The sequence below is a fragment of the Filicampus tigris genome, chromosome 9 (genome assembly GCF_054856515.1).
Source record: "Filicampus tigris isolate MCC_2025a chromosome 9, RoL_Ftig_1.0, whole genome shotgun sequence".
Classification (NCBI taxonomy): domain Eukaryota; kingdom Metazoa; phylum Chordata; class Actinopteri; order Syngnathiformes; family Syngnathidae; genus Filicampus; species Filicampus tigris.
Window position 1 is genome coordinate 14,898,424 of NC_141225.1, and position 25,145 is coordinate 14,923,568.

The following is a 25,145-nucleotide window of genomic DNA, read 5'->3' on the forward strand; positions in this document are numbered from 1 at the left end:
AAAAAAAAAATTTCAAAGACTGCAACAGAAGACACACACACACATCATAAGATGGCTGCTACTCAGCACTGTAAATGTGCTTTTATTCACTGTTACACAACAAGAAGACATTTTTAGCAAATCCATATCAATCACAATGGGAAAGAAACCTATTTGAGATATTGAAAGTGGAAGTCAACCCAAAAAAAATCTTGGGGATAATATGTTCTATGTGCTTTCACTAGTCTAAACATGGCATTCTGATTAATATTGTGTTTGTTGGAATATGAGTTAAGCAGCAAAATCCACCCGTTTTTAGCCATCTCCGGGGGCAGCCATTTTGTCACTTCTGTCGACTGAAAATGACATGGCCGTTGCTCAGTGCTCAAGTAACGACCAATCACAACTCACCTGTTTTCTGAAACTGAGCCGTGATTGGTCGTTAGCTGAGTCCTGAGCAACTGTGATGGCATTTTCAGTCAACAGGAGTGACAAAATGAGTTTTCCTGCTTAACTCATATTCCACAAACAAAATATTAATCAGAATGCCGTGTTTAGACTAGTGGGCCTGCAAAGAACACTTGTAAAGATTTTTTGAGGCTTGACTTCCTGTTTAAGAGACCGTTTTCTTTTGATCCTCAAAAAAGTACCGGTATATGCTGAAATGTAACTTTGTTCATGTTAATGATGTCCGGTACTGTATGTGTTGAACTACGTTTCAATTTTCAATGCGCTGATTCTACACGATCTATAGCTGCACATTAAAATGATAAAATCCCTGAGATTCCTGCACTGAGTGACCAAAAAAATCTTATTCACACAGTACACTGCGAAAGAAAGCAAACATAATGAATTGACCTAATGTTAAGAAGGACTGCTTGAGAAAACTAAACTGCTTCCAGCCATTGTGCAAAGTGTTCTGTTTACATCTGCACCTGCCGACAAAGAGAAGAAAATCCTGAGCAATCGAGGACAGCTTGTAAATGTTGGAGCCTTTCTGCATGAAAACGCATCGTCGGCCTTCGTGTCCCCAGCTCACGGGACAGTTTCTCGATGCGCTCCTCCAGCTGTCAACAGGCAAATTATTAACCGGGGAGGAACGTTTGGTAATTGTGTCTGCAATAACCAACAAGTCCTGCTTACCTCCTTCACCTGTTGACAAACTGCATTGTTATCCATTCCCTCATCTTTTCCACTGGTCTGCAGCCAACTCTGCAACACGTCTTTCACTCTCTGCCAGAGCCTGAGCAGCCAAGAAGCCTCCAGTAAACAAGAAAGCAGGAAAGCAAGACAAATGCTGTTCTTGTGCACTCACCTGAGCTTCTTCCTGTCCTGCTGGAAGCTCCTCATGTCCTGCTGGATGCTCATTAGCTCCTTCATCAGTGATGAAGTTGTATCATTTGCCAACTCTCCACTTGGTTCCCTCGGGTGGATGTCTTGAAGAGGCACCACAATATTTTTTCATTATTTATATATACCGGAGAGTGGAAAGTTCATGTAAATGTACCTGAAGGTGTTGATGAAAAATGTTCTGAGCTGGGTCCCGCTAATGGGCTGAAGTTGTTGCCAAGTACCACCTTGGACACAAACAACAAATAGATAAATTTGCGGCGAATTCAAGTATCAAAATTAGAGATGGACCGATATGCTTAGTAGTCAAGGAGGCCGATAGCCGATATTTGGAGACGATATTCATTTTCAGTAAAAAGGAAAATATTGGCATCAAAATCGTAAGAAAAATGTACTCTTAACTTTGTTGCAACGTCTTTAAGCATGTTTATTGAACAATGTTTCAGGTTTGCATAATGTTGATTTTTTTTCAATTATTATTACAATAATCTTTGGACAATATACATCTCTGTTGTAAAATTCTAACAAAAAGTTCAGGGAGCACCCAGGGTTGTCAGCATGTCTTAAAAAGTTAAATGAAAACATCAACGATAACTCCATGTAGTTTTCTACAGCAAATGAAGTCCTCCAAAAACGGCAGACATGTTAAACTTTCACATATCATTGTTTTGATTTCTACAGTTTTTAATTGATTTATTATCAGCCAGCAGTTTTAAAAAAGGCCGATGCCGATATTAGGGTTAGGGGGGATACTATCGGTGCCGATAATCGACTGGGCTGATAATCGGTTTATACCTAATCAAAATCTGCGTGATGATTCTTACCTTCTTTTCTGTGCTCATGAAAGCAGTGGGAGGTAAGAGCAGCGGCTCAACGATGAAGACTGGAGATTTCTGGGGTGACACATGACGCACGTCTCCGCTTGGACGCGCGGTATTGGAAGGGATCGAAGGATGATGGAGGGAGGAGGATGAGAGTGCAAGAGCTGTCTGTGAGGAAGAAATGCGCTGCCAGAGTTGTGCATCTACTCCAGCAGATGTTTGGCAGCTGAACAAAAGAACCAAAAGCATTGACTTGATGATGCCTAGTAAATAATTACATGGATCAAGCTATTTTCAGGATCTTGAGTATGATGGGGTTTTTTTTTCTTGGGGGGGTCATGTTACTGGATAGTTTTGTGACTGGATAAATATGAAATGCTCCAGGTGTACCTTGTTGAGTGCTGTTACATTGCGTTTTTAGGCATATTGGTGATTTCGACATGCACGTATTACTAAACTTGCACTTCAAAACATAAAATATCTGATGAGATAAATCAAAATGAAGTACATCCTACCCATCATATTGCAATGCTTTCAGTGAAGGCGCAAACAGTTCCTCGCAGCGACGAGGCTGGCGTCGCATTAAGGGACGGATTCTTGAGAGGAAAAGGCAACATGCATAAATGTAAAAGAAAAAAAAAATCATAATCACGTTGCTGCTATACACTCACAGCTCGCTGTTGCCTACGTCACGTTCTCCTGAATCAGATGGAGAATCAGGTTTCAAATCAGGATGACGGAAGGTCACCGTCTTTTTTAATGGTTTGCACAGAGCCCGCTGCTTCCACCTCATGGCACAACACGTCACCACCCTCTGAATACGGAGACTTTGCTAAAGAAAAGAAGCAGACTGGTCGAAAGGGGCACATTTGGTTGAAGAAAGCAAACATGAACAGAAACGCACTGGTTCTTCATCGCTCTGCGTTCCAGGCTCAGGCAGGCCACAGATGCTATTCATGCGTTCGCCGCTTGTCACACCCGCACTCTGCGACTCATCTCTGTCCACCCGAGCAGCTTCCAACGCCGCTGGCTCCTTTCGGCGCTGCGCTGTGACCCGCAGCCTCCATGCGTACAGCACCTGCATTAGGGCAAATCGCGTTTTAAAGCAAAAGGGGAAGAAAAAGGCAGAGGTGGTACCTTGGCTTGAAGACTGAGAGCCCAATGCCAGAGTGCCTGCTCTGTCTGCTCCGATGTCTTGACTTTTAACTGGAACTGTTGGCATGAAGGAAAATTAAATGTATGGATTAGATTCATATATGTACATCAGACACAAATTTAGGTACACTTGCGCAATCCAAATTTATGTGCTAACTATTGCAGTCTCAACTTTTTTATTTTTTTATTTTTTATTTTTTTTTCTACAAATCTTGTTCAGGATCAAACTGGAGGTGCAGGCCAAGTTGGTATTATTATTTTTTGTCCCCATAGGAAACAATTTTAAGGACATTTAATTTGGTGGAGTTACTGGTCTTGATTGTAGTGATCATAGTTAAAAAAAAAATACACAAATGTATTGACTATATGTGTAAAATTAATCCGCTACTGATATTAGTGTTTGAAAGGCAGACCTTCCTCCTCCAGAGTAAAAAGTAGGTCTGGTACTTCTTCAGTCTCAGCAACAAGATTCCTTGTCGTTTCATCACCTGTGTCATCGCCATATTGTCATGTGGCGATTTGACAGTGGATGATTTGTATTGTTTACTCGAATGGGCGGAAGTAGCTGGGAAATCTACCTTATATTTGAGGCATGTATGGTGATGCTTGTTCCACGCTCTCAGCGCTTTACACAGCAGTTTGGAATTGTAGTGCTTCCGGGCTTTTTCTGCGCCTATCGGTTCCTTCTGCAGCAGTTCCACTGGTGATAGAACAACAGCATAAGAGTAGTCGTGCATGCACTTTTTTTTTATTGCAATACGTTGGATACATTGTGATTTTTTTTTTTCAAATGGAGTATTTTAGTCGTCATCGGGCTTGAATCAATATTGTGATCGTGCCACTGGAATGGCCCTTTTTGTTGAAACAAATCCATCCAAATGCACACATCCACATTTGTGGACAATTTAGAGCCTGTGATGAATTCAACGTGTACGTTTTTGGAAGGCCAGCTCAGATTTGGAACCCAGGCCTCAGAATGTTGTGGCTCAAACCGTATGTCCCTCTGATGTGCTGACATTGCCCGCTGGTCACCCTTGGAAATTTTGGCATTCAGTTTTTATACATTATATTTATGAAACATTGCGTCTTTAATCTTCTCGCATTTTAAAGGGGAAGTCAACCCAAATATTTTCACAACAAGAATATGTTCTATGCAGGCCCACTAGTGTAAAAATCCACCCGTTTTTAGCCATATGATGGGACCGGCCATTTTGTCACTTCTGTCAACTGAAAATGAACGCGAATGGAAAAAATCACAGTTGCTTATGGCTTAAGTAAGAACCAATCACGGCTCACCTGTTTTCTGAAGCTGAGCCGTGATTGGTTGTTATCTGAGGAACTGTGACGTCATTTTCAGTCAACAGAAGTGACAAAATGGCCGCCCCGCTGAGATGGCTAAAAACGGGTGAATATTGCTGCTTAACTCATATTCCACAAACGCAATATTAATCAGCACGCCATGTTTAGACGATTGAAGGCGCATAGAACATATTCTTGCAAATAGTTTTGGGGGGTTGACTTCACCTTTAACTTTGTTGTTGTAATTTTATTATTTTTTTAATTTCTCCACATGTGCTTTATTCTTGCCTTGATTTAAAGAACTTTGAGCCCCGTTGAACGCTTTTCTCTTCTGATGATGGTCAGACATGGCGCACTTTGTTTCTTCTCTCCATGCCGGGAATACCTGCGTTGGGGCAGAGTAAGCCGACCGAGAGTCTTAGAAAAGTACCCCTGCCAAGCTACAAAGTTATCCTTAAAGAAAATCAAAGGGGTTGGCTTTGTTCACCAGAGCAGCTTCCGACGCCTCCGCCTTCTTCCTGTGCTGCTCTCTGACCCACAGCCTCCAGCCGTGCAGCACCTGCGGCAGGTTCCCGAAAACCACGTTAAGGCGACTGTCCCCCTGCATCCTGCACTCAGGTTTAGTGCAAGAAAGGGATGAAGCGGGTAGGTGATACCTTGGCTTGAAGAGTAAGGGCCCAATGCCAGAGCGCTCGTTCTGTTGGCTCAGCTGTTTGGAGTCTGCACTGGAGCTTTTGACAGGTAATATATACATCGCAGACACAACATTAGGTACACCAGTACACTCAAACTAGATCCGATACAAGAGCTGTATTAGAAATCTGCCCTTTGCAAATGTTATAATGCTCAATTGGCAGTAAGTTAACATTCTGTTCATTCTGCTTGTGTGTGTGTGTACAATTATTATCGTAGGATATGACGATACCGTTAAATGAATAGCTCTTTGTTCACTTTTGATTTAAACGGTGCAGTCTTATCTTTCAAAAGCAGAATTTGCATACCGTTCTTGCATTTGATCTCATTAGTGTACATACTGCCTTGTTGCTCAAATTGATTTATTCTTCTGTTAATATTATTTGTGTAATGCACGTACCTTCCAGGCCACGAAGCTGCGCTCGGCAATTTTTTTTTCATGGCATCGCTGCAATTTCTGTCCCTGGACAAACTGAAACAAAGAATAACAATTTGGACGCGTCATCATTTCACCGCAAGTATATCACACAGCTTGATATGTGCTGTTGAAAAAGAGAAACAGTTCTTTTGACACTATAAAAATGTAAAGGAGAGGCACCTTTTTCCAGCTATCCAATGCCCGTCTCATGCAGTGAAGATCTCCCTGACAAGCCCGCTGCTCATCGGTCCTGATATACAAATAAGAATAATTTGCAATCATTATTTATTTTATGTATTTATGTGATTTATTTAGAACAAGAAATTGTTTGTACAATGCTGATACTTCATTATCAAATGACGTGTGAACACAAATATTGGAACATATACATGTGTAGAATTAAATCAATGAATTTAAAAATGTTGGTTTATTATTGATTAGATATGTGCTCAATCACTCATGAATCCATCTATTCATCATTTGGCCGATATTGCGATTTTTATTTAACCAGGAAATATTCCTTTGAGACTAAACCTCATTTTCAAGGCAGTCCTGGCCAAGAGGCAGCAACAAACATAAAACACATATTGTCGCTGTCATGTGAAAAACACTTATCTCCATTTTTTTTCTCCACATTTTTATTTTTACATGAATGATGTTTCCGCGTTACAGACATCGCATTAATGTGAAAATTTTAAAAAAGTTTCCAAAATTGGAGATAAGTGTTTTTCACAGGACAGCACATTCCATGCATAAGGGAGCAGAATAAAGAAAAGCTCGTTAACTGAACTCCAAACGGGCATAGGGGACTGAAAGAAACAAATATAGGCTAACACCACACCATAAAAAAAAAAGAACAAATACGTAGATAAATGCACTGCAGGTAACAGAATAAAGAGGTCCCCCCTGCTTTTAGTCTACTTTGCCTCACCTGGCCTGTAACCCAGCACTGGTATCTTGTGCCAGCGATGCCTGAGCAAGCCTTTGCTGGTCATGATCTTCTGACGCCCGCTGCTTCTCCTTCTCTTCTCCCTTCTGCTGCTCTGTCCGTTGCCTCCATCGAGCCCAAGCTCTCTGCATGCAGCTTTGCTCTTCGTGAAGAACGGCCTGAGGAAAACATCGCTTGGCATCAGCGGCAACGTTTCACAGTAGCGTTCACATTCGACGACTCGCCGGTTCGTCGGGTCAGCGGCTTGGACTGGTTTATAAAATTAGACAAAGTGACAACATACTATTCGCAGCAAGAGCATCTCATCCTTGTGTTTGTCTGACCTTTCCCGCCAGGTGCGTAACACCCAAGTGCACAGGCGCTGCCTGAAGAAGACAAAGAGGGTGGCAAATCATTGCTGTGCTCTGGACAGGATTTATAATGTGAGAACAGGGCCAGTGAAGAGAGGGGAAACGTACTCACCAGAGCTGGGCAGTCCGTCCCTGGGCCGACCCGGCCGGATGCCCATTTTTGGGGCGGAGGGGTGACAAATTGTATTGTGGTTTGCTGGTACGCTTTTATTTTGAAGGCCGGGAAGGAGGGGAAGTGTGCAAAATAAATAACTAACTTGACTGCGATTTCTGGCTGTCTGTTGGACCCAAATAATTATACAATACGACAAATCCAATCCCGGGGCTCGCAATGCAAGTAAGTACGCAGTTGGGTAAGTACTACTGGCGCATTTGAAGCGTGTCCACAGCGGGTTCGAATAGTAAATTAGCCAGCTAATAATCTTTAAAAAGCCTATGCCGTTAGCGTCTCTCCCGCAGCGACGTCAATCACGGATGCTTTTTTTTTTTTTTTTTTTTTTTTTGGGGGGGTCGGAATGGGGCGGGGGCTGACAATGTTTACGAATATGGCGGGAGGGTCGCGGCCGGAAGGGTACCCAGGTCATGGGTGGAGGGTTGCGGCCGGACCGGCAAAAAATGGTCAAGAGCCGAGCTCTGGTACTCACTTATTATAGACATCTGCCTTGTGTCTCCTGTCTATCTTCACTCTTCTCAGCAGAATATATTCACACCAGGAGTTGAAATAATGAGCCAAACAGTGCTCCGTAAACCACACATCCGCTCGCCACTCCAGCTCCTGCGCAAAAGCACACAAACATCCGATAAACTGCCTCAACTACTCGGCACTACCCAGGAAAAAGACTAGAATTTCTCCAACATTCAGCTCTCTGTGACACTGAACAGGATATGCAGTATAGAAAATTGGTGGATTTGAAAAAGACTATTCTACGATATGTGTATGTTTAACATTAAAGACCTGCATGCGTCTTTGCTGTGCAAGTTTCCGCCTCCAGAGGTCAAAAGTGCGACTCAACAGGTACGTCCTGCAAAAGGTGGCGTTGGGGGTGGAGAGGGGCCAGAAAAAAAAGGAGTTCAGTTCAGGAATTCAGGACATGTTTACAGCAAATACACATGAAAAGGAGAGCAATTAAAAGTACCTGTAGTTTGTCAGCGCCACGTCTGTCAAGGCTTGGTGATGTTTGTCTTCAGCCTCCTCCAGTCTAGCTTTCCACAGTCTCCAATACTTATTTATGACCTATGTAAAAATGCAAATTATTATATCAGATATAATCATTTTTTTGACACTACAGACGTATTAATTCATTAATATTGTATGCTTATTATTGTGGTTTTTCTAATATTCTTAGTCACACATGTCAAATAAGAAGGGAAAATGGTATCTCACTAGGTTGTCCAAATACAGCCTAACTAATGGAGTGTCCGAAAGTGTCAAACACTTACAGTCAGGTTATGATGCTGCACTGCTGTATTTTCGTTCAGCCGTTTAGCTCTGTTCTGGGACACGTTTTGAGAGAGCCCCTGAAGTACAGCCCACTGAAAGTAGATCACAGAGTCATGGGTACAGTACATATATCCGATCACAATGGCCGGATGCTACTAATTTGACCTGCAGGCGATGGTGGTAGTGTTGACTTGCTACCTGGCCTTTGTCTGCTTTTTCTTTGCGCCATGTCACATCTGCTGAAGAGCTCAAGAATCTAAAAGTACCAGTAGGTTGGAGCTGGCATGAATGCAAATGCTAGTTTTCAGAGGATACATGACTTCCAGTGTAGCAGGGCTCTGCCCTGAGAAACCCGACTCGCCAGCTGCCCAGTGGCTTGCAAATGTTCTTCTTTGCTCTGTTTGCGATGCCACTCGCTCCTCCACTCTCTCCAGCTCAGCCTCATCAGGTGAAGACGGGCGACGTGCTCGGCGACAGCTGAATGATCAAGTGAGCGAAAGATGAGTGGGATTTGCTTTACGAAAACTGCACAAGATGTCTTCATGATAACCTTTCAAGGCGTTCTTGTGCTGACGAGAGGAGACAAAACTTTGCCACCCGCGCAATGATTTCTTTTTCAGCTTGTTGTCGAAGTGAAGAGAAGCTTTGGATTCTTTCTCTATCTGTTAGCAAGCAGTAGATTGCATTTTATTCCATTTAAGAAAATACTTGGAGAGAAGATAGTAGAGTTTATGTTACTACACACAAGTGAGTTTTGGTGATTTTTCCCTTTTTATCCAACCACAATGGATCTGAAATAAAATGCATAATTTCTCCACACAATGGTTGTAATTTCTGAATGAAAAAAGACATACTTATGTGAAATATTAAATTAATGCTTGAAGTCTACTCTTCAGTCACATCTTGGCTGTTTCACGTCATATCCATTGTGGTGGTGTTGTATGAAGGCAACATCCTACAAGTCTTTTAAGTGAAGAAATGGTGAATCTTCACCCTGCTTTGTACCTTCACTGCCCCGTGCTTCAAGACTTGGTCCTCCATAGTGCGAATGTTTTGATGCTGTTGAAGCCTTGCCTGCCACAAACACCATGCTGACCTTGAGTGAAAGAATATGTGTTATTAAAAATAAACCACCACATAGTAGTGCATCGGTAGATCAACTTTGACATACTGCAGACTTGTGCGCCTGTGTTGCTCTCGAGCTAACTGAAGTGCTTCACTTTTCAGTCGATGTGTTTGAATTAAAAGCTCCCACTGGTCCCAAATGTGACGCATCCGCCGCCTGTCAGCTGGTGAACACCAACACAGTGGTTACATTTGAGAATGCTCCACATCGAAAGATTCACCCATGTATCAAATAGATACCAAATGCTTGAGCTTTTTGGATTTTGCTCTTCTTTTCCACTTGCAGTGACATAAAGATTTGCCATCTTCGAAATGCCATGTAGAGCAAGTAATACCTTGAAGAAAGATACCATGTTAAAAGATGAGTTTGATTTATACATTTTAAGTAAATGTCTCAACAACCTACCTGTAATGACAGTCAGCACGTACTGAAAGAGTCCACTCCCTCCCAGATGCCCACCATTCCTCTTTCCATCCCTCAAATGTTTTTCTCAGCAGCACACTGTCATAATGACACCTGTAAATTAAAAAAAAACAACACAGTGCACAAATGACATGATTCCAAGAATGCCCATAATTTATTGCAACTGACGTGCATCTTAAATTGATAAAACTGGTACTTGGCTTTATGAGGAGGGATTCGACCAAAGGTGTTCTGCCGCCATATTTTTAGGAACTTCCTTGCCAAATGTCTGCAGACATTACACAAACAAACAATATAATATGAAGAAGTACAGTAAGGTGTTTTTTTTTTTTAAATTCACCTGATTCTGAGCTCGTTAATTCTTCCACTTTTGTCCCAGCTGTATCCAACACTTTTTGGAATATAACTGCTTTGAACTGCACATTCTTTGGTATCGACACTAAATCTGACGTTGTATAATTTGCGCTTTTGTAGTCTGTATTGTTTTTCCATTGTTGCCATGAATCTGATCCACGCGACTGCAAGTCCACGGTACGGCGTTTGAAAGAATAAAATGTAACATAAACACAGGTAGTTATTTAAACTGAGAATTCCATAGCAATTGTATCGAAAACAGTTCACTCCGCTACTTGCTTGTATCGTTTGGTTAACTACCGCGCGTTTGTTTTTCCGTGTCACGTGATAATGACCGAGGGTCCGGGGTTGGTTTAATTATATCCTCTCGGTGGCGGTGGTTCGATTTTGACTGTCTTGAGCAATACCGAAACGCCGAGCGGGGACGCCTGTGAGTGAAGTTAACAAATCGAACACACCCCAAAGCTATGAATGGCTGTCCAAATATTATGCCTTTTCACAAATCAATGGTTTGCATAAATTGTGACAACAGCTTCACAAAATAATTTTGATTTTTTTCCCTACCCAACCGTTGTATACTTATTATAAGTAAATTACTTCTGTAATATTAATTTTATCAATGATAGATAGCAAACCTACCAGTATCAGACTTTCAAATTCTACAAAGGCGCGAGGGGCACTGTGTCAGCTTTCTGAGGACCTTCTTAAAGCGGCGATCAGAGAAAAATTGGTGCTACGACTCAGAAAAGAGAGAACGTGTAGTCAAGTAAGATTACTATTTCAGAATATTCCAACTTTGTAGTTATTTCAAGTGACCCTAGTTCAGTCCGTTGTCATAAATCACTTTAACAAGTCGGCCGCAGTAAAATTTGGTGGGTGGGCATTATCCCATTCCCCCAGCTAGTTAGCTGGCTAGCTAGCTAAAGCGGCTAGATTAGCTAGCTAGCTGACATAACGTGAACTACGGGTCAACCACTTTCACATTCAGACGTCATACCGGGTAAGTCATTTATTTGTGATTGTGGTATATTTTCAGACAGCTGTGAATTGTGCACTTCGCGTTCGTTTTTTATTCAGTTACAGTTAAGAGTGTCGGACTCTTAAAAAAAATCATGCACCGCTCTCAGAGTGTGATATTGATTTGAAGTTTTATTAACTCTGCTTTCTACAAATTCAGGTTACGGTGCAGCTTCTATCAATTTGCCGGATTGCGGTTGTTACTACCCGCTGATGAGTCTTCAGGCTGTAATCAATTAACTCGTTAATTGGATAGCATCGTCAGGTGGATTTCAGTACCTGCAACGATTGGACAAACTTTTATTTTGCGGTCGTCTTGGTCTTTTTTCACCACTTCCTCGTAAATATTTTTTTGCATGTGTTGTTGATTGACTACTGACCACCAGTTTCACGGCTTTAAGGCAAGTTTATTCGTTGAGCACCATTCTCAAGGCGAGGGGGGAAATTAGTCCCAACATTTATATAGTCATGATAAATTAATGCATAGAACACAAGTAAAATGAAGTTTTTTTCCCCCCTCATACCTGTAAAAGCAGTCTAATTTACTGAAAATTAATATTTAAGCTAGCATTTCTGTGCCTATTGACATAAGATCTTTGAATTTTTAACGATACAGGGGGTATTAACTTGGTTAGATCTTTTAGGTGGCTTTCAAAATCCACTTCGACTCACCGACATCAAGATTTCTCAAGATACCTCTACTTATCCTATGTCGATGCCGGGCCAGTCAGTACCGATTATGGCATGGCCACCACAACTTGGCTCATAGTGGCCCCATATTTTATCAGGGTTATTTGATGCAGCCACTTGTGTCTTATTTTCTTTGAAAATAGCAAACCTTTTTCCCCCCCCCCAGCGGAGTTATCGCTTGCATCAAAGCTGTGTTTCTGCCATGGACGGTGACGCTTGTGTTGAAGAGAAGAATGGAGGTGATGCTGCCATAAAGCAGGTTAAAGAACCAGCAGCAACAACTCCACATAGATATACCAAGGTGATGCAGGGGGACAAGTAGTTTCCATTTTTGTTTGATGCATTCAAAAGTGTAGCAATACTTAATGTTTGTCAATATTTAGGAGGAGCTTCTTGATATAAAAGCACTACCTATCTCCAATGAAAGGCCAGACTGTCTGTCAGAGAAATACGACAGGTAAGCATGTATTGCAAGATGCACGTGAATCATGTGTTTTGGAGCGTAAAGCTTTGAGTTTTGGCAATAGAAGGCAACTATAGTGAATGGTGATGAATGTATTTGCTGTCAAAGGTCCTGGGATTTTGGGCTGGGCCCTTCCCTGGAGAATCAGTGTTTTCTCCAGTTAATCCGACTTCCTCCTGCATTCCCAAAACATCACTGTTAGGATTATGGCAGACTTTAATTGCCTGTAGGTGTGAATTGTTGTTGACGAGATGTGCAAGTCTCATCCAGTGATTCCCTGCAAGGGGGCTGTCACACACTAGTATGCCATGCAAGATTGTCAGGGGTGCCTCGAGAATTGATCTCATGTCACTTAATTTGTCTGAAAATGGTTTATTAATTGCAAAAACTGTTCTTTTTTTTATGTTTGCCAGTGGTGTATAGTGATAAGCAAATCAATGAAAAGCTGTGCTCTCCCATCAGGTGGAGGTAGAATAAATCTGTATCCACCTGTTGGCATTTATACAACAGAATAAGTTGTGGGTTCCTGTCATGTCATCTTGGTCTGTCAGTCAAGCATGTCTTTTATTCTCATTTCAAATGTTTTAATGCAGTGACGGCGTCTGGGACCCTGAGAAGTGGCACGCCTCACTGTATCCCACCTCAGGGCGTAATTCTCCGATGGAAGGCTTTAAGAAGGAGCATTTGGAGGATAGAATTCCACTGAAACGAAGAATCCCAGGTACTTTACAGGGGCATCAGTTAAGTAGACTTGACTTGGGTGGAGAAATCGAGAATTTGATTGTATTATTTGGCGATACATGCTTTTGTCTCTGATCTCAGTGAATGAAAATAATACTTTTACTGACAGCACTGTCTGCTCGTGGATACCATTATCTCTCCTGACAAGCCCTTGTTCAACTTAAATGAACAATTTGAAAGTAATATAAAAATTAACCACACCAAATGCATTCTATCAAGCCAAAAGTTGTGATTAAGATCCTTGTAAAATGAATTCGGGTATTTATTTCTAAATACTTTGTACATGTTTCAAGAGTTGCTAATAAGGTGCAAAGACTGAGAACTACGTGAAACTCAATTGCGGAGATAAAATGTTACTGTTAGACAGAAAAAATAAATTGCCATGACCAAAATGGCACCATGTGCCACACTTTAAACATGACTCTCTCCTCTCCCTCACTATACTGTATAAGAAGTCGAGTACCTTCAGTGGTTATCCTGTACAACTGAGACTGCATTTAACTAACTAGCTATGCCTACACCCTGAAAATGATTGTTGGATATTCCACTGGTGGGACTGCTTCAGAGCACACCATTGTTGGCCATGAGTACGCATACATTTTTTGGAGGTTGTTGTTTTCGTTTGATAGTTGTGTTAGGTGTAGTTTCAGTACATTTGGAGGATATGCCTACGCTGCAGTCAAAAGAATAGCTTTATTCCTCCAATCACCCAAATGATTTTGAAGCCTCATTTTATATACTTGGTGATTTTTTTTAATTTATTTATTTTTTTATCTTACTTTATTTATTTTTTCCCCCTGTTTGTTCAAATTTGTCAGGGTTGTTAAGTCCTCTGTGTTGTCAAATTTTCAAAACACTTGGAATAGTGTGTGCGGTTTATTTATATTCAGATCCTCGTGAGAGGTTAAAGGAGGACGACTTGGATGTCATACTGAGCCCACAGCGTCGCAGCTTTGGAGGTGGCTGCCAAGGCAATGCTGCACCTGCACTCCACTCCTCCCGACCAATCAGCCCACTTGAAAATAAGGAGAATGAGACTCTCCGTTTAGGAGGGTCGCGAAGAATTGGAAGTGGTCGCATCATTGCTGCCCGAGCCTTTGAAAGGGAAGCCCGCCTAGAGAAGGAAAGGGAAAGGGAACGGGATGTCAGAGACTTCAAAGACAAAAGATTCAGGGTTGGTTCATCTTGCTTTCATTCTAAATCAGGCTCACATAGGTGTTGATCATAGGTGTCAAAAGTATTCACGTTCATTTACTCAAGTAGAAGAATTGATATTAACATTTAAAAAGACAGCAAATCAATTCCAGCTTTTTACTCAAGTAAAAGTTTAAAATTAATGGTTTTAGAACGTCTTAAAGTAATGCAAGGAGGGAAAAAATGTGTGCAATCTTTGTGTACTATTGAGCATTAGGGTGTGTTTCATGGAGCGGAAGATATGACTACAATTAGTTACCTGAAGTATTGTAATGGGGCAAAAAGTCCAACCAATAGCGTGTCATCACTAACATTTGATAGGTAAATGTGCATCCAAATTTGGGATGTGTGAGGGCCACTGATGTAAGTTGTCAAAACTGGCAAGAAGTAATTAGTATTGCTTACAAATGTCCACTAAAAAGCTTTCAACATCGAATCACAGCCTGTTGCTTGCCAGACCACCATGGCATGTCTCGCTAAGTACTCAGCCATAGGAAATGGGGTATATTTAGCATTAGCTAGCTAGTACATTTATGTACTACATATAGGCTAGCAATGAATTAATAAACTCATGATATTTGAAATCTAATTGTATCACAGCCTCGACATCCCTTGATAAACTTTCATCTTACCTCAATATGCTTTTTCAAGTTTGACGGCAAGTTGGTGAAAGCCACGAGCTAGTGGCACTTCGGTTCGCAAAGTTTGCATCCCTGTCGAAATGAAATTTAGAAAAACTTCAAGTATGACTAGGGTTGTGCGACGGTTGGCTGGCCTTTCTTAGTATTAAATGCGCTGAGGTTAAATTGTAATTTACACAGCAGAAATATCAATTTGCCCTTTCTTGCAGGCCTTCGTACATCTCAGATATTATTTCATCTTGCGTTAGTATGCAGCAGTAACTAAAAATAGCCTTCATTGTCCCACTGCAGCTATCAAGTATCTTTGCCAATGTGGTCCCATCATGTGATTGATCGTTGCTTGCCTTTTTTTTTTTTTTTTTTTTTTTTTGGTCTCTTGCAGAGAGATTTTGGAGACAAACGCGTGTTTAGTGAACGGAGAAGGAATGACTCTTACGCAGAAGAGGAGCCAGAGTGGTTCTCCGCAGGTCCTACGAGCCAGTCAGAGACTATCGAGCTCATCGGATTTGATGATAAGATGTTGGAAGATGATAGACGTAAGTCCAGGCGCTCAAGAAAGAGGACAGAGTCTGTGAAAGAAGGCAAGTTTAAAATGGTTCTCAATTCTAACTTGTGAATGGGCCGCCGCGGTGCTGTTACTTAGGACTTGGTGTAATTATGTGAATCCGTAGAATGTAATGGACAGCCAGAGGAGCAAAACGTAAGTTTGCGGTCTTCAGCTGATCAGGAGGTTCCTCACCCTGATGTGCTGCCAGAGCAGTCCACTGGTGACTTTGACTTCAATGAATTTTTCAATCTGGAGAAGACCATGCCAGGACTGGCGTCTGTAAGTACTGGGTTGCACGGAGGTGTTTTGAAGGCCAAAGGTCAGGTGTGGATTTCACTAATGGGTTGTCACTGTTTAGTCATAGTACTCTTTGATTTAATAACTAAAGATTAAGACGCTTTCATATCACCTCTAAATTACACTTTCTGGTTTTTTTTTTTTTTTTCCCCCCTCTCTGGGGTCGAAGTGTCTATCCATGATAAATGATATGTAATCGTAAACATCCCTAGTAGATAATCTTGACTGTTCAGACTTGATATGAGGTGGTGGTTGCTTCATCACTGAATTGTATTTATTCCAAATTTATGCCCATCATGACAGCTACATCTCATTCATCAAATTGACAAAATGCTTCCAATAGTTTGGGCAAATTTTGGAGGGGTTTAGGACCTTACATTGTGAGTTGTGACTTGATGTATTGGACAATTGTCTTGGTGGTTTCGGGCACATTTTGTGCTAAATAAATGATGATGGAAAACAGCATAAATGTAAGTGCCACTATAGCATTCATATCCTTTGCCTCTGCTCGTGTTTGATGGTTTTCCACTGTCACAGTCTCTGTTTGTCTTTTTAGATGATAGAGGATGTTTTAGGGGAAGGGCCTGTATCAGCAAGCCGCTTCAGTCAGTGGTTCTCCAGCAACTTGAGCCCTTCAGGCAGCCACTCCAGCAGTCTGAGGTCCACTCCGCATGAGGAACTGGAAAAACTAGCAGGTAAATTCTTCCTTTTCCTTCCCCCAGCAACCGCTGACAAAAGTCAACGCTATACAAAATGTTGCAACATCGTCCCCCCACCCCACCTTTCTGTAGGACTTGAAGCCCTTGGCACATCCTCTGGCCAAGGTCCTGCTTCATTTTTCACACCCATTCAATCATCAGAGTCCAAGGAAAAGGTGGACATACTGGAGCTGCTGCACAAGGCCAAAGTAGACCTGAAGCCTCTTCTCTCCACCCTTTCTCTCAACAAGGCTCGCCTACGGGAAAACAGTGAGTGCCACTTCATAGTTCGGCCGTACAGTACGTTGATGCAATAGAAATAGTTTGTTTACACTGTATACTTAATAGAATTGTGGCATCACGTTTCATTTTTTTGTTGTAGTCCAAAAACAAAATTATTTTGTTCCTCTTGGATCCCAAACACAACCTCGTCATTAACTTTATACCAAAGTCTGCATTTTTTCATTTTATTTTTTTATGTACAGTAAAACTCTCCCCAATTATACGAGTTGGCTTATTGTGCATTTGTCAAGCTAAGTGAAGTGACCGGCATCATTCCAATCACAGCTCACTCTGGAGCAGTGCTGTCCCTGGAAGAGGTCGAGGGGGGAATGAAGGGCATGAAACTGGCCTCAGAACCACAAGTGCAAAAGGTAGCACCTCCGCGGAGAGGAAACGGGACGCCCTTCATGGCTGAGCACTTAGAGGAGGCTTTAACAGGTGGTCCCAGTGCTCGTCCACGCTCACGTGACACAGATATGTCAGCCTTTAATAAACTGGTCAGCAGCATGAAGGCAAGTGGAACTCTGCCAACTCATCCTAAAACCAACTCAAGCAATGTAAGTACTTATGTAACTGTTTGTATTAGACTAACAAGTAGCAGCTGAATGAATGGGTCACTGTTAGAGATGACAAAACCATTGTTTGGAAATAATATAAGTGATGGGCATAAATTTGCTTCTCAGCCTGAATTCTCATGGTGTGAACACTGCGCCACTCATTTATGCAAGTGAAGCTTGTGCTGATGTTTCGGACTATGCATGCATTTTTGACAATTGATTATGACTCGAGAATTGGCTTGCCCAAAGTTAAAACCAGATCCATCATAATAGTCTTGCATAAGGAACACTTGGCTTGTAACTGCGTAAACACGCACCTCGATGGGATACAGATTGAGGAAATTGTCAAGTAACTTGATGCCTTTCGGGCTTTTGACAAGACCCTTATTTGTGCTAATATTTGTCTGTCATACTCCAAACCTCTACCGCTCGCTTCACATTGCATGATGCTCATTGGGATTGATGTCTTTGAGAAAGCAAGGGTTCCTTTGCACATTCACAAATTCAATCTCCTTGGGTGTAATTGCAGCAATCTTCAGACCAATCTGTGGTGGCACTGACCGAAGTTCCGATGCCTCCTCAGCAATCGAAAAACATATTCCAGGTATTTGAGATGGAAGTGGGGTGTCAATTTCACAACAACCATCGTTAGATTTGAATTTAAGATTTAAAATTGTCAATTTTTTATGCTGATAAATATTAAGAGCAACACCTCTTTGATTTTGGTGTAATATTTCCTAAAAATGTGTTTTGCAACATAGGAGCTCTTGGGAGGGCCTGCTCGTAGTCGCTCCCCAGTGCTACTTGGCAACCTTTTGGGCAACTCTGAGGTCTCAGCTCCTCCCAGCTCTCTACATGGCCTGCTGCACAAGGGTCCCTCACCACCTCTCTTCCCTCAGAGGTCACCCTCACCCGACTATTTCAATAGTCGCTTGCAACATCCAGCAGGTAATAATAAAAGGTTCCATCATCCTGTTTGATAAAGAATTGTGAAATCATAGAATCACAATGCCTTTAAATCTTGTCCCGCGTCACCGGAGAGGACTTTTAATACTTACCATATTTGTCAGACTATAATTTGCTCCTTAGTATAAATTGGACCAGTCAAAAAATGCATCATTATGAAGAAGAAAAAAAAGTCACAGAGTAGAAATCACTTTTTGGGGGGAAATTTATATTGTTAAAACAAAGATCAAGAATAATAGAGTTCAGACTCGCACCCAAAATCCCTGTTCCCTAATCGTGGGTGCGTTCAAAAATATGCTCCGAGCTTACACTACTTCGAGTTGATAAACTTTGCTCAAGCATGAGCTGCTGATATTCATTATTCAAAGTCTGAGTCCGAGCACTAATTTTCTTATTACAAGTCACACCTAAATACCATAAATCGCGGGACCAGACAAATTATGGAAAAAAAAGTAGCATAGTATGAAAATTACAGTATTTTGACAGGTTTTTTTTTTTTAAACATCCTTTTCTGTGAACATTTGTTTTTAATGTTCCCTCTGGGGGATAATAAATGCATACATTTTACAACTAAGACTTTGAAGGGACAGTTTATGACTTCAGTGTTCCATGTAATTTTTGGGAGGTACCATCAAAACAAAACAGTTGATGGGTACTTTCTGGGTCTTCCTCTCTATCGCAAGGCTTTCCTGTTGGTGCTCAGTCCATCATGCCTGATCAATATGTTGACATGCACAGGTCGATCAGCCCTGCATCTGCAGCCCAGCATCAGGTAGCATGACTTTTTCCTTAGTGGGGGAATTTAATTCTTCGCTTGCATCTGCGCTTTTCTGTAAATTATAGGGCTGCACTGTATATTGAAAAAATATCTATCACGATATTGTCTCAAGCTATATGCATATCGCAAAGACATGCTATCATTTTCATATGGAATTGTATGGTTTTATCTGAATTTGACCAGTCAGACGTAAACTTTAATGTGCTTCGCCACCCAATAGTTGAACAGTATCTAGGATAATTACAATTAGCTCAGAATAAATTGAACTTGTTGAATTTGCTACATGACAAAAATGGATTTCTTTCATTAGGTAATGTTTTTTTTTTTTTTAGGAAAGTGAAATATAGCAATATCGATCGCTGTATTCAACAACCATATGGCATATCACACGTTTTTCCAATATCTTGCAGCCCTAGTAAATTACATTATGTACCATTTGTTAATAGATATACTGTAATCTCTGACCATCTTTTTTCTTTTGAAGTCTTTCTTTTGAGAGGTGGCATGAATCATTCACAATAGATTAGTGATCATTGAACTTTTACTTTTTTGCCAGATGAGGATGCTCTCAATGCCAGTGAATCATGCAGATCTTGAAGCATTAGCATTCCAACAGGATCTTGCACTGCATGCCCATCACCAGTTCCCATCTGGCTACAACAGGCTGCCTCAGGATAAATCTTTTCGGAATCGGTGAGTGATTTCTCATTTATCTTAAACTAAATACAGCGGTACCTCAACTTCCAAATGGCTTAGCTGCAATGAACTTCACGGGCAGCAGTTTGGCAGATATATTACAGTAATAATTCTTGAAAAATTAGGCCAATTTTTTTCCAGCTGTTTATTGCCACTTCAGCTAACGTTTACTAAAATATAATACAAAGAATTACACCCTTTTAACAAAAAAAACTTCATCAAAGGTCCCTAGCTTAATGCTAGCACACAATTAAACAAGCATAAATGCTGCAGTAATTATAAATGTTTAACATTTGAACACAAGCGGTAGCAGCACATGCAGACAAAACATGCGATACCCACAGGAACTGTATTGTGAAAAAAAATAGACTAGCATTATTGCAGCTTAGAGTCTTCTGTTTATCAAATCTTCGCATATGTATTCTGCCCCCTGGTGGCCAACGTGCACACCAGGATTGTGAGAAAAACATCACTTTTCTTCCACTTATCCGGGGTTGGGTCACGGAGGCAGAAGCTAAAGCTGGGCAGGGAAGCCCAGACTTGTCCTGCACTTCCGGGGAGGATCCCTAGGCATTCCTAGGCCAGCTGGGAGTTGGCCTCTCCAGCTTTTCAATCCATGACAAGCACATGAGTCCAATAATGGAACATCACTCGGGTCAGGGGGGTGGGGGGCACGTTCCTCCCAATGACACCCTTCCAGGTGTCACTCTCAAACATCCCTTCCAAGGACTACAAAAAGGGTGGAGTTTCAGAACTGTTGTTCTGTGCAAAAACAACCCACCCACCCGAAGGCGGAGGAAGGCTACCCTCTCATCCAACGGGGTGATCCCACCCCCTCTCTCAAGAGGACGGGTACCAGAGCCCAAGCTATGTGTCCAGACAAGCCTGACTGTCTAGTAGGAACTTCTTGACCTCTCACAACTGCTTGGGCTGCTTTCTCTGCCAGAGAGATGACATTCCACACCCTCAGAGCCAGCTTCAATAGCTGGAGATTGGACCGCTCAGCTCATTGCACTTGACCCCTATAGTCATAACTAAATTGCTGTGTATGGCATTTAACCAACTAAGTGGAAGACTAGGTTGGTTTTACTTGCTTGCTTAGATGTGGTGTGCTTGTTTCAGTCCACAGCGCCTTAACCGCTCCCCTGGTCCAGGCCCCCAGCCCGCTGGAAGAAACTCACCAGGCAGTGCTGTCACCAGTATGGTAAGCATAAGATTTGTCCTCCCTGCCCTGAAATGTTGTCCCATAGAAGCGCAACAGTATTTCTTTTTGCTCTTGCAACAGTTGTCTCCGTCATTTACGCCTACATCAGTTATCCGCAAAATGTATGCGACAAAAGAGAAAAGCAAAGACGAGTCGAATCGATTAGAGACCAAAGAAGGGGCACCACCAACAGCAGCAGCGCACTCTCAAGATGGTACAGAGCCTTCATTAGCCTTAAGTCTGAATTAGAGATGACTGAACTTGGGCATTCCTCTTTTGATTACAGAGAACAATTCCCCCAGTTTACACCTGGAAGCAATTGAAGGGAATGGTGCCCAGCCCGGTGGTGTGAAGTCATTCTCTCAAACATTGCCGAGCAAAGACCAGGAGCGACTCAGGCCACTTTCCTCTGGACATCATACGCCTACCACGGCACCGCCAGGACCACCCTCGACTTTCCCACGTTCCATCTACCCGGTACCGCTGCTGTCCCACGTACCAATGGTGCGCCCACCTCCCCAGCTCCACCCCAGTGTGGTTCAACGAATGCTGGCACAGGGAATCCAACCCCAGCAGCTTGCCCCAGCGCTGGTCCAAGCAGGTAAAGATTTGCCCAGAACATTCTTTTATTCCGTAACATGCTAATAAATAAGCCGTCCTTTTGAATTTGGCGGATTCTGCGCCTCATAATTTGAACAAGTCTGAGTCCTCTTGTCATTCTCAGGTATATACCCACCACATGTTGACCTTGCGCAACTTCAAGGCTTGCCCCCTACAATACTGGGCCAAACCCTGTACCCTCTCAGTGCAACGGGAGGGCATCCGCTTCTACCTCCCAGAGCAAACAGTCAGATGCAGCTGGCAGTGATGCAGCAGCAGAGACAAAGTGAGTCAAATCAAATGTTGTGATGCATTGTGGCCATCTCAATAGACCCATTCACAAGTACATGCTAGTCATTAAGAGAATAAAGGCCACAGTTGCAAGAATTGTAAATAACAGAGCAAGGCTTGTATATTTCGAACATTGTGCCTAGACAAATTTATTTGGGACAATAATTCAATCGACTGACAAACTTAAAATGCAGAATTAAACCACTGAACACGTGTATTTGTGGCTGAAAATGTCAATGTGCACCTGTCTGACAAACCAAGTGGTTTACAATCACCAAAGTCAACTAAGGAAGAGCTGATGCACACCATGTTTTTGAAATCCATGGCTTTATGGATACTTTAAGGTCAATTGTTGCATTTTCTATACTTATTCTCCAAATCCTATCTCAGCAGACTTTTGGCAAAAGGTGAACTATTCATCAATTGCAGGGCACACATAGAGACGGACAAACATTTACTCACATTCAGTCTCTAAGTGGAAACCCACACTGCCTGCCCCCGTAAGTCAGGTGTGTGCACCAGTACAGTCAGTGACATAATAGATCGTTCGGATTCCAAAATAACGCATGTCTGTATTCTCTCGCCACAGCATGCTTGTGCGTGAGCCAATGTGCTGGACACTTGTGTTTTTTTGTTTTTAACTGCATAAAGGAAGCAGGCATGGACACCCATGCTGTATGTATAATGTAACAAGGGGATGCATGGTGTACTTGTGCAATGTGTAGAAAGAGAACACACATGCAGATAATAAAGGGTGCAATTGTCATTTGAAATCCAAAGGCTCTCTTATACATATATAATGTCAGGAGTTGAGTACCGATTTCTGCCTTCTGGGTATTCTGGTAAATTGTGAGGACTGGCAAATCTGCCACTTTGATGTCTGGCAAGACGATCATTATAGTGCATTAGTTTCCCAAAGTAGCAGCACTCACCTCTGTGAGTAGCTCCCTGTTTTGATTTATCCATCATCCATTGTGTTTGAATACTTTGAGGATTTGTTTTAACTTTATTTTCCTCTCGCAGTGCACCAGAGCATCCCAGGACCACAGTCTCAGAGTCAAGGACCCCATCGGACAAATGGCCCCCAGCGACACACAAGTCCCCCTCCAGGCCTGGCCAAGTGGTTTGGATCTGATGTGCTGGATCAGCAACTCCCCTCCATGCCAGCCAAGGTCATAAGTGTAGATGAGTTGGAGTTCCGGCCCTAAGGGTCTTAATTCTGAGGTGGACTATGAAATATATTTTCTCTTTCTCCCACTGATTGATGCATTTAAATGTGAACTTTAATTTGAAGCCACGGCACAAACCTGTACAGTCTTCTTGGCTCTAACCATGAAGTCAAAGCTCATACAGAAAAATGTAAGCCGGGCAATGGAGATGTTACTGCAGCTGAGGGTTTTTTTTCGTTTTTTTTTTTTCAATTGTTTTTTTTTGTTTTTCCACCCCTTTCAGTTTGTTTCATCCCTCTCTTTTTGTATTGGAGTACTAGTAAATTTTGGAGTAAGTTATGTATATTCACGATTGTACAGATGATGGGAACTTATCTTATTCCCCCTGTATATAGCAATGGTTTCTTTTTCTAGGTATAGGGGAGGTGAAACTATGACATTTAAATGCTGTTAGACTGTCACTAAGAGCTCGTAGCACTCCTTGTAGACTTTGGTATTCCTCGTGAACTGCACTGAGAGCTACTGCAAGCGATGGATGGGGAGGTTTGGTGTCTACTCTTCCCTTGCTGGTGGCTCAGTTTGATAGATGTGGCAAGCAGGATCATTTCAAGACTACTCCAAGGGACTGCTGGTTGTGCCTTCTGTGTATTTGTTTTGTTTTCCTTTTTAAACTGTATCCTCTCCCATCCAAACTGCCACAAGAGGAGGCAGTCTCGCAATTTCTGGAGGTGTCTGGATTCAGTTTGTTGTGCTATTAAGTTATAAAGCACAGATAGAATTAATAAAAATTGTGACAAACAGTATGGAATATTACCTTTATGTACAGTTTATTTATTCCACCATTGTCAGTTTATGAAATGTGTATGGGTGGTCTGACAAATGTAAACGTGGCTTGAATGTGAAATTATTTTATCAAGGTCATTGTATTCTCAGGGAAATGAAACTACAAGAAGGCTACATAGGACCACTCAAACCTGAGTGTTGGTGTGGAAAGCAAAGTATTTATCTTAAGTTGGAAGCATGCCCCAATTTGTAATTGTATGACACTTTTGGAATGCAAAGGTTTATTACATGGGACAGGGGCCTCTGCCTGCCAATTAGTAGTTTTATTTGCAACTTCGTTAATTCAGGTAAAACAATGGTTGTGGAGGCACCCCAAAGTCAAAAAAAGCTCTTTGCTTTTTGTCAGAGGCTAAATTGTATTCACATTACAAATTAAGTCTAAAATGGCTACTGTTAGGCTGGATTTATGTAAAATGTTGATGCTAGCTTGGCTAATACTGTGGGACAGTCCTAAAACGTTTAATGTCCGAAAACCTCGATCAATCCACCAAAATTCATGTGCACATCTCTACTCACGCCCACTTCAACCTGTAAAAATATCAACGCTCACCACAATAGTTTGGATTGTGTGGCCATTTAAGCCTTTCCCTCCCCATAGGCACTCAGTACAAATTAATAGCTTCACATTACTGAATGTTTAAAAACTGACCAATTAACAAAATGCATGTGCACATCTGTACTCATGCCACTGCAAATTTAGAAAGATTACCCTAATATTGGTGATTTTATGGACATTAAAGTCTCCTTTCCGTAAGTGCTCACTAAAGCTTAATGGGGAAAACTCTTATCCATAAAATCCAACATACTGATATCGTTCTAATTTCATAGGTTGATGTTGGCATAAGTAAACCTGTCCACATATTGGGTGACGATTGATCAGTTTTCTGATAAGGTAAAGATTTTCTTTGTAGTGGGCGTCTATGGACAGGAAAAAGCTTAATGTGCATAAAATCCAAAATACCTGGGTGATATTTTCAGAGGTTGAAGTGGGCGTAAGTAGAGAAGTCCAGATAAATTCTGGTGACGATTGATCTTAGATTAGCTTTTTTTTTACCCTTGGGTTCAGCATTTTAGATTGCCTGCAAAATTTCCCTCAAAACATTGTGTAAAATA

At 41.8% G+C, this 25,145-nt stretch overlaps 2 protein-coding genes across 8 annotated transcripts; one reads left to right on the forward strand and one right to left on the reverse strand.

Annotated features, from left to right (window-relative positions):
- Positions 1 to 47: 47 nt before the first annotated feature.
- Positions 48 to 10,705, reverse strand: sfi1 (SFI1 centrin binding protein). Of its 3 annotated transcripts, none has more exons than XM_086041780.1 (31): positions 10,345 to 10,705; positions 10,201 to 10,272; positions 9,987 to 10,097; positions 9,821 to 9,915; positions 9,627 to 9,744; positions 9,461 to 9,551; positions 9,006 to 9,117; positions 8,771 to 8,932; positions 8,654 to 8,691; positions 8,455 to 8,547; positions 8,151 to 8,248; positions 7,970 to 8,036; positions 7,659 to 7,789; positions 6,948 to 7,029; positions 6,647 to 6,822; positions 5,896 to 5,965; positions 5,698 to 5,769; positions 5,261 to 5,335; positions 5,092 to 5,163; positions 4,893 to 4,989; positions 3,884 to 4,005; positions 3,719 to 3,793; positions 3,288 to 3,362; positions 3,055 to 3,228; positions 2,822 to 2,982; positions 2,666 to 2,746; positions 2,154 to 2,376; positions 1,487 to 1,556; positions 1,295 to 1,415; positions 1,123 to 1,222; positions 48 to 1,046 (listed from the first exon to the last, which is right to left on the reverse strand). In XM_086041780.1, the coding sequence occupies exons 1-31, from the start codon at positions 10,503 to 10,505 to the stop codon at positions 903 to 905; spliced, it is 3,339 nt and encodes a 1,112-aa protein (XP_085897906.1). In that variant the 5' UTR covers positions 10,506 to 10,705; the 3' UTR covers positions 48 to 902. The 3 variants fall into 3 exon arrangements, with proteins under 3 accessions (XP_085897906.1, XP_085897907.1, XP_085897905.1); XM_086041781.1 differs by having other exon boundaries at positions 5,128 to 5,163; positions 8,621 to 8,691; positions 10,345 to 10,704; XM_086041779.1 differs by having other exon boundaries at positions 8,621 to 8,691; positions 10,345 to 10,703.
- Positions 10,706 to 10,963: 258 nt separating this feature from the next.
- Positions 10,964 to 24,002, forward strand: eif4enif1 (eukaryotic translation initiation factor 4E nuclear import factor 1). 5 transcript variants are annotated; one of them, XM_086040174.1, is made up of 19 exons: positions 10,964 to 11,124; positions 12,232 to 12,366; positions 12,449 to 12,522; positions 13,122 to 13,249; positions 14,160 to 14,443; positions 15,487 to 15,685; positions 15,776 to 15,930; positions 16,505 to 16,643; positions 16,740 to 16,916; positions 17,214 to 17,485; positions 18,015 to 18,089; positions 18,247 to 18,433; positions 19,135 to 19,223; positions 19,786 to 19,922; positions 21,048 to 21,129; positions 21,211 to 21,343; positions 21,416 to 21,730; positions 21,854 to 22,015; positions 23,044 to 24,002. In XM_086040174.1, the coding sequence occupies exons 1-19, from the start codon at positions 10,978 to 10,980 to the stop codon at positions 23,226 to 23,228; spliced, it is 3,075 nt and encodes a 1,024-aa protein (XP_085896300.1). In that variant the 5' UTR covers positions 10,964 to 10,977; the 3' UTR covers positions 23,229 to 24,002. The 5 variants fall into 5 exon arrangements, with proteins under 5 accessions (XP_085896300.1, XP_085896301.1, XP_085896304.1 ...); XM_086040175.1 differs by having other exon boundaries at positions 16,809 to 16,916; XM_086040176.1 differs by having other exon boundaries at positions 11,042 to 11,358.
- Positions 24,003 to 25,145: the final 1,143 nt, after the last annotated feature.